Source organism: Neophocaena asiaeorientalis, unplaced genomic scaffold, assembly GCF_003031525.2.
Source record: "Neophocaena asiaeorientalis asiaeorientalis breed wild unplaced genomic scaffold, Neophocaena_asiaeorientalis_V1.1 scaffold30, whole genome shotgun sequence".
Lineage (NCBI taxonomy): Eukaryota > Metazoa > Chordata > Mammalia > Artiodactyla > Phocoenidae > Neophocaena > Neophocaena asiaeorientalis.
Genome location: NW_020174923.1, coordinates 11378362 through 11387168, shown reverse-complemented (window position 1 = coordinate 11387168; position 8807 = coordinate 11378362). Strand labels below are relative to the sequence as shown.

Below are 8807 nucleotides of genomic sequence, written 5' to 3'. Positions count from 1 at the left end.
GGGTCTGGGAGGAGCAAGCGAACCCTGCCCGGAACAGAACGTCTCCTGAGGTAAGGACTGCTGTCACCAACGTGGTTATTAGCACGGCTATATTTCAGCCTTAAATGTGAAACAGCATGGATCCGATAGTTTCTAAAATCTTATATTTCAGCTGAAATATAGAAACAGCCAGAGCATTGAGGGGGCTCACCCAGGAATCCTGGGGTAGGACCCCCTCAATGGCACACAGCTTGGGGAGCTAGGCCACAGCACCGACCACCCTGGGGACAGGGAGGAGAGCTGGGGGCCCTGCAGCCAGTTCTGGATGGGAGTTAGAGTGTGGGCAGGGAGAAACTGGGACAGAGAGGCCCACAAAACTGCCAGTGGGAGGGGGGAGACCCAGCAAAGCCCCAGTCAAGGGTCTGCCAGGAAGTTGTGCTCATACTAAATCCAAGGAAGGGAGGCAGGCCCTCACTCTCCCCTTCCCCTCCCCCCTTCCCTTCGCCCCCCCCCCCTCCCTCCCCTTGCCCCTGCATTGCTGCTGCAGGCACATACTACAGGTGGGTGGCCTCGTTACTGACCAGACAGGGGCTCCCCTTACAGCTGCAAGCTGATGCGATGGCCCTCCCTGCACCTTGGGGGCTCCCTGGCCCACACGACAGATGGGCCTGATCCAAAAGGTTGGCCGCCCAGCCCAGGCAGCAGGTCCCCGCTCCAGGGGCCAGCCCCCCTCACTCTCCTTGGCCACGGCCATGCCACCTCCTGACCCTGTAGGAACAGCCGGGGTCCAGCCCAGGCCAGATTGAGGTGGGGGCAGAAGGGCTTGGAAGGAGAGAATTCTCTAAATGGGGAGCAAGCAGATTGTAACAAAACAGGTTACAGGTCAGGGTGTGGGAGGAGGAGCCCCACGGGCAGTGGGTGCAGATGTGGCCATCAGCTGAGGAGTGGGGCAGACCTGTCATTGGTCACCGTCGGCTTCAGCTGGACGCTGGCGAAGGGATTCCTGAGAAGAGGAGAAGAGTGCTTTGAGTGGTTTTCGGGAGGGGTGCCGAGTGCCGCCCTGTGGCTACAGACGGCACCCACCTGGATCCCGATGGCCCAGCCTCTGAGCTCAGGACCCGGGGGTGGCAGAGGCCGCGGGGGAGAGCCAGAAAGGGGCGCTGTCCGCAAGGCCAGCCGAGCCCCTGCGTGCCACCCTCTGCTCACCCCCCCAGGTGCCCCACCTCGAACCGTCAACCCTCCCAAAGGCAGGGTGGGTGGGCCCCCGCCACATCAGCCCCGGTCCTTTCTCTGCAACCTGAGGCAGTCCCACATGAGCCGCACCCGAGCTCGGTGCGCCGCCCCCCCAAGGCCAAGCACCCCCGCCACCTGCCCGAGAGCAGCAGCTGAGCCCGTCTGCAAGGACACAGCTGTTGACACATAGAGCCACAGCTCAGCAGAGCGCACAAGCCCAGCCCATGCATCCTGGGGGCCCAGAGAGTGGCCCGTCCCACGCTGACACGACAGACACGAGGCGCAGGCACCCCAGCGACAACGGGGCTGGTAGGAGTGGACGCCCGCAGCCCCTGCGGAGGGGCTGACCGCCTCCTCAGAGAGGAGCCGTGCCTGCCCCTGCGTGCCGAGGCTGCGGCTGACAGACGGACGCACCAGACAAGGGGCTGAGATGGAACGAGATGAATGCAGGGTGGGGCCGGCACCTGGCCTCGTGCTCACGGAGGCCTCTCCTCCTCGGCGGGCTCCGAGGACCTGCCCAGGTGGAGACAGCACAGGAGAGCAGGCCGGGGGACGTCAGGGAGTCTCAAGGGTGACAGCACGGATGGCACGTGGGACACGGAGGGCTCGGCCTGAACGGGAGCCGTTACCTGGGGCGGGAGTGGCCTCTGACGTGGCTGGGCGTCCACAGGAGCTGGGTGGGCGCTCTGTCCAGGTGCCCAGGAAGATAGAACGTGGGGTGGGCAACCCTGTGTTTGCCTGAGGACCTGGCATTTTCTAGAACGCTGAAGCACTTTGAACAACTGAGTCCAAAGGATGAACTACTGAGAGGAGACTGATGGAGCACTGTATGGCTTCTGCATCTCCAAGATGCTGCCTGACAGTTGGCAGCACCCGCAGCCGTTCCACGCCTGCCTTGGAACATCTGCACCTGATGAAAGGCCCTTCCAGCTGGCGGGGCCTCAGTCTCCCTCATTCAGGTCCTCTCTGGCCTCCCAGGCTTGGGTCTGAGCAGATGTGCTTCGGCCCCACTGGCCCCAGGCAGGGGCAGCCTGGAGGTTCTGAAACCGAGGTTCTGCTGTGACCAGCGTCATCTGCCCTGGGACGGAGGATGCAGGGCAGCCATGGGGGCGGCCGCCTTGACTGGACTCTTGTCCTAGAGGAGGGCTCCATGCCCTTGGCGGTCTGCAGCCAGGGTCATGGCGGGGGGTCTTGTGGGGCTGGAAATGGGGCAGGTTTGTCCATCCAGAGTCAGGGACCCAGCAGGGGAAGGGACCCAGAGAAGGGAGGATGGCACCTGTGCTGACCAGAGCCAGGGGCAAAAGGGAGTTCCAGCCGGGTGTGTCCTGACGCACCTACATTCTCTTCAGAAAGGGTCAGTGACCAGCCACGTGTAAATCAACGAAGTTACAACACACCCTCAAACCATATACAAAATAAACTCAAAATGGCTTATAGACTTAAATATAAGACATGACACCATAAAACTCCTGGAAGAAAACATAGGCAAAACATTCTCTGACATAAATCGTACCAGTGTTTTCTTAGGTCAGTCTCCCAAGGCAATAAAAACAAAAGCAAAAATAAACAAATGGGACCTAATCAAACTTACAAGCTTTTGCACAGCAAAGGAAACCGTAAACAAACAAAAAGACGACCTACAGATTGGGAGAAAATATTTGCAAATGAAGCAACTGACAAGGACTTAATTTCCAAAATATACAAACAGCTCATACCTCTCAACAACAAAAAACCAAACAACCCAATCGAAAAATGGGCAGAAGACCTAACTAGACATTTGTCCAAAGAAGACATACAGATGGCCAACATGCACATGAAAAGATGTTCAACATTGCTAATTATTAGAGAAATGCAAATCAAAACTACACTGAGGTACCACCTCACACTGGTCAGAATGGCCATCATTAAGAAGTCTACAAATTACAAATGCTGGAGAGGGTGTGGAGAAAAGGGAACTCCCTACACTGTTGGTGGGAGATTGGTGCAGGCACTATGGAAAACAGTCTGGAGGTTCCCCCCCAAAGTGGAGTTGCCATGTGATCCAGATGAAACTAATTCAAAAAGATACCTGCACCCCTATGTTCACTGCAGCACTATTCACACTAGCCAAGACATGGAAACAACCTAAATGTCCATCGACAGAGGAATGGATAAAGATGTAGTATATACACAATGGAATATTACTCAGCCATAAAAAAGAATGAAATAATGCCATATGCAGCAACATGAATAGACCTAGAGATTCTCATACTAAGAATGACAAATAGCACATGGTATCACACATATAAAATCTAAAAAAATTATATAAATGAACTTATCTACAAAACAGACTCACATAGAAAACAGACTTGCGGTTGCCAAGGAGGAAGAGGGGTGGGGAGGGGTGGATTGGGAGTTTGGGATTAGCAAATGAAAACTATTATATATAGAATGGGTAAACAACAAGGTCCTACCGTATAGCACAGGGAATTATATTCAGTGTATCCTGTGATAAACCGTAATGGAAAAGAATATAAAAAAGAATATGGTATAACTGAATCACTTTGCTATATGGCAGAAGTTAACACAACATTGTAAATCAACTATACTTCAGTTAAAAAAAAAAAGGGTCAGTGGCAAACCCACGCTACCACCTGAACCAGGAAGACCTCCCTGAAGAGGGTGTCTGGCCTCTGACCCACACCGTCCCCCAAAACAGTGTGACCATGGAAGAAGCATGTGCTGTCCACACTGCAGGTTCTGAGGAAGGAGGTGGCAGCTGTAATCACTCCAGACCTGTGGAGCGACTCCCTCCTGCAGCCCCGGCCAGAGACCCCTGGGTGGGACACTCCCACCCTTCAGCATCAGAGGAAGTATGAGGCCCCCTTGGGTGCTCACCACCTTCTGGGATGTTCTGTGAAAGAACAGGCTTAAGAGCTACCCCCGGGGAGGGCACCTGAGTGACCCCAGGTGAGGGACTTGGGTCAACACTGGGATGACAAAACATGACAAGATTTGGACCTGAGGCACTGCCGATCCTGCTGTCCTGCAGACGTCCGTCACTGCCCAGGGGTGGACGCCGGGGCGAATCAACAGCAGACCACCCACACACAGAACAAGCTCTTCTTGACCCAAATGGGAGACGCTGGAGTATGCGAGGGTCAGTGCTGTCAGGACGCCAGGGCCCCTCCCCAGGCAGGGCCACCAGGCACTCAGGTGGACGACTGGTGGCTGGGCTCTCTCCCCCTCCTGAGCAGGGACACAGGGACAGCCGGTAGCTTTTATACGGAATGGATTTGTACCCTCTGGGGGGCAGGCCTGAAGTCCCGGGCACGGTGAAGGGAGGCATGAGCCAGGCCCCCCGCCAGGAATGGCTGTCCCCACCACCCAGTCCTCTGCAGACCCCCACAGCCTGACGAGGTGGGACCCCTGCAGCCGAGCAGCATTCGGGTCCAGGCTCACGAAACATTCGTCACCGAGGATTTGGTGGAATCGCTTTCGGTTATCTTCTGAATCCACTTATTGAATAAGAAAGGGGGTGGTTCTGAGAACAGCCCGGTCAGCACGAAGCGTGGCTTGCGTCCTGTGGTGACTCCGGGTTAGAGAAGGAGCGAAGAGCAGTCACAGCATAGATTTCAACTTCCTCCACGTTTTCCTCTTAAAACGTGGCACAACTTCAGAACGTTGGCCCTTCTGGACTTGAGTTGTTCTCCTCCCCGGCCCTCCTCCCAGGGCTGTGAGCTCTGGCAAAGCTGAGCAATGTCCCTCAACCAACCAGAGGTGGCTTGTGACACCCCCGCCCCTGGTAGGATCATCAGGACAGGCAGACCCTGTGGCTGCTGTGCTGTGAGCTCCCAGAGATGAGTGCACCCCCGCCTGCCGTGCCCCTGGGGCTCTGCCCTCCATCCAGGGGTGGGGTTCTAGGCAGAGGCCATATGAGCCTCCCTGAGCCTTCACCCCCTTCCAGTACCTCCAGTGGGTGAGATCAGCTGGGCTCCACCAGCTCAGAGGGACCACGAGGGCAGCAGAGGTGGGGGCAGGAGATGCAGGTGTCTCAAAGCATGTCGGAAGAGGGACAGATGCAGGGGAGGAGAGTGGCTCAGGTCACCCACTGCTGAGCCAGGGTCAAAGTCATTTCTCCCATCCCCCAATTTCAGGAGCACTTGTCTCTAGAGTTTTCCAGAACTCAGACTGCAACTCATCAAGAAAAAGGCAGGAAAAAAAAAAGAAAAAGGCAGGAAAAAAACCCCAAACATATATATAGATAAAAAACCCTGGCAGTCCAGTGGTTAGGGCTCTGTGCTTCCACTGCTGGGGGCCCGGGTTTGATCCCTGGTCAGGGAACTAAGATACCACAAGCCGCGCAGTGTGGTCTAAACACACACACACACACACACACACAAAACAAGAAAGGCAGTGAAGGAGGAAGGAGGAGAGTCCAGGACCTGCTGCCCACAGGGAGGGAGGATGGCATCTCCATGACACCCAAGGAGGTGAAGCGATGACCATCTTTGTAAAGGGCCCATGTGCCAGCTTCACGCAGCAGACTTCCCAGTGACAGGGCTGGGGTGGGGCAGAGGGGCAGCAGTGCTGCCCAGACCCAGGCACAGGGGCCCAGAGCTGTGGGCTCCCCCTGCATCCCCCCACCCCAGCTGTTGGCGCTTGCTTTCCAAGGGCACAGGGGAGGGGACCATCACCGGTTGGGAGTTGGAGCAGGCCACCGGGGCCTGCTCCGGAAAGCCTGGAGTAGCCCCTTGGAGCCACGTCGGGGCAGACAGCAGCTGAGCCCGGGCAGAACGGAGCCACTGCACCTGCTCATCCCCCGCGGGGCAGATGCACACTGCTGCTCCCGTGTGCCTGCGGCTCTCACCCGGGCACAGGCCATGGTGCCGTCCCCACACCCATCCTGGTCTCCCCAGCCCTCGAGGGGCTGCGATACTCACCGACCCAGGAGCCAGCCAGGCCGGGCTCAGACCCACGCTCAGGGACCGGTCTGAGGGGCACTCAGCCAAAGAAGCCCAAAGCCAGCCTCGCAGCTGATCACCAGGCTTCACCCCGATTATGGCCAAAGCACCCAGCAGAAGCAACAGGGAACCCAGACAGAGGGCCAGGCCAGACCCGCAAGCTTCCAGAGGGAGGAAATCCGAGAGCCCAAGGAGAGGTCCAGGGAGGCAAAGACCCAGAGCCGAGAGCAGACGCAGGCTCAGCAGACCCTCGGACCCCAGCGTAAGAAAACCAGGGCAACTTACTAACTCTAGTCAGGGGCCGCTCAAAATCTGGCCACTTCCACATCGGCACTGCAAGGAAACACAGGGCTCGGTTGGTGCACGTGGAGCAGGTGGGAGTGAGGTCTGAGGACTCCGAGGGGACATAAGCCGGGTGGAGGATGGGGGGACGCCTGGCAGCTAGCATATGCTGCCAGGAGCAGCCACAGGGCAGAGCTGGCTCTCCGGCCCACGGGAGGGGTCTGCAGGGAGGAAGCTCCAAGGAGCACAGCAGCTCAAGCAGGGCGTCCCCGGATCAGGCCCACGTGGCTCTCACCCGGGGTGCGGGCCTCCCCAGGTGCCCCCAGGGAGAGCAGTGTGGCCTGGCACACGCTGCACCTTGGTTACTCTGTCGGCGAGGAGGCCAGGCTTTGCACATGGCCTGGACACACGCAGAGGGGCTGGAAGGAGGCGCCACACCCAACTCGGTGCAATAAATAAAACTTTTATTCAAACGACTGCAGTACAGGGCACAATTCAGATTAAAAAAAAAAAGACAAAAGGAAACAGGAAAAATATTTTCAGCACTTTACATCTTCATACAAGTTTTGCGGTTTTGTGTCTACATTCATCCATTGAGCATGGAATCCCCTGGATTTGAGATCTTTTAGCAAAATTAGAACACCAACATTGAAGGCTCTTTTTACAAAGGTCCATGTTCTGGCTTTGTTTTTTCCTTAATTATAAAACAGGGTCTGTCTGCGTCTTGAGCTGCTTCTCTCACAAATGCTACCAGCCATGTTCTAGTCCACGGGAGGGGGAGGGAGAGTTTTGCTAAATCACATCAGAAAAAGGAGCGTCCACAGCTTCACGGGGGCTCCCGTGGCGGGAAGGACGGAGCGGCTGCGCCCTCGCTCACTTCCCAGATTCAAGGCGTGAAGAGGCAATACCAGTAGCCAACCACTCAGTCCAGCATGTCTGTTTCTGAAGTCACCAAGACACACAGAGAGACGAGAGCGTTTAGGGAGGACTAGGCAGGGACTGCCTGCTCCCCGACGGCAGGTGCGGGGGTGTAGTGCCCAGAGCCGCCCTCACTCCTTCACAGGCTGGTTAAAGAAATGATTTCCAGAACACGTGGGGTTGGGGGTGGTCTCTGGAGGTCTTTGGAATGTCCGAGTGCGGCCGGTCCCCCTCCCCGCCAGTGCACTGTGCGGTCACGGTCACGGCGCCCCGAGGCTGGCGCCGTGCTCTGCTCTGTACATCGTCCAACGGCGTCCGGGACAAGGAAGCGGTCAGGAGCCCGGCCTGGCGGGCAGGCAGGGCTGGGGGCTGCAGCCTCCCTCACAGGAGCGGCCAGCTTCCTCAGGAGGCCCCCCGGCTCAGCCCGAGCCCTTCTCTGGGTGCGGCCTGGAAGGATGCCCCCGGGCCCACAAGCCTTGTGGAGCCCCCAGCACCCTCCCTCTCCCGACACAGGTGCCAGCGTGTGCTGGGGGGTCAGATGCAGAGATAACAGTACGTACACCGGAGTCCATGCATATCTGTTTTTGTTTTTCAGGAAAAAAAAGTCCTTTTCCTGTTTTTTATCTTTGTTTTTTTGTTTTTTAAAGATTTTTCTTTTTCTTCAAACTTTTTAGACCTGGCTCACGGTGAGCCTTCAAAGAGGGACAGCGTTTCATGAATACGGCGGATGGGGAGCAGCGGCGAGGACACCCCGCCCGCGCTGCCCAGCGGCAGGTCCCAACACACGGGTAGGGGCGTGTAAACATAGGGAGCGGAGATGGGGCAGCACCATGGACCCTGGGGGATCACAGAGTCTGGGGTCACGAACCAAAAGGCGGGGGTGAAGGGGCAAGTGGGAAAGAGAAACAACCCAGGAAGAAACCAATGAGAGCCGAGGAGGAAACCGATGGAGACCAGACAGACCAGGGTTTGGGGTGGGGGGGACGGCGGAAGCTCTTCTGAGCAGCAGCTGCCCGGGGTCAGCGTCCTCACACTGTGGACACCAGCGTGCCACTGCCGCTGTGAAACAAAGCACAGGACAGCTGCCGGGCCGCACACCTCCCCCGCAGCCACCCTCCCAGCCGCGCGACTGGCCACCCGGCCCTGGGGGAGTGGTGACAGGAGACCCCCAGAGCCTGGACAAGGGCTGCGCCCGGGTCAGGGGTTCAGGAGGCTGCAGCCCTGAGCCATCTGCACCGGCCTGGGCTGGTTCTGGGGAGACGAGCCCAGGGGCAGGCCCCCCTCCTGGCCGAGGTCTGGACAAGCAGGTGTGGACGCCAGGAAAGAGCAGGGCCACAAAACCACCAGGTGAGGGGGTCATGCTGCGGCTGTGGTGAGCCCGAGGGCCCCACCAGGATAGAATGGGAGCCCCAGTAGTGGCTGCAGTGGGTCCCTGACTCCAGCCTGGGACCC

General features: G+C 57.7%; 1 protein-coding gene across 4 annotated transcripts in view; it reads right to left on the bottom strand.

The window, feature by feature from the left end:
• Window positions 1-515: 515 nt before the first annotated feature.
• The window catches only part of BAIAP2 (BAR/IMD domain containing adaptor protein 2), a 70685-nt gene continuing 62393 nt past the window's right edge, over window positions 516-8807 (bottom strand). The window contains exons 14-15 of one of the 4 annotated variants that reach the window (XM_024761076.1): window positions 6441-6488; window positions 516-982 (exon numbers count right to left, since the gene is read on the bottom strand). In XM_024761076.1, the coding sequence (XP_024616844.1) occupies window positions 6461-6488 (28 nt within the window). In that variant the 3' untranslated portion in view covers window positions 516-982; window positions 6441-6460. Of the gene's footprint in view, window positions 983-6440; window positions 6489-6898; window positions 8415-8807 lie in introns of those variants that run through there. The other 3 variants (XM_024761077.1, XM_024761074.1, XM_024761075.1) reach the window with 3 other exon arrangements.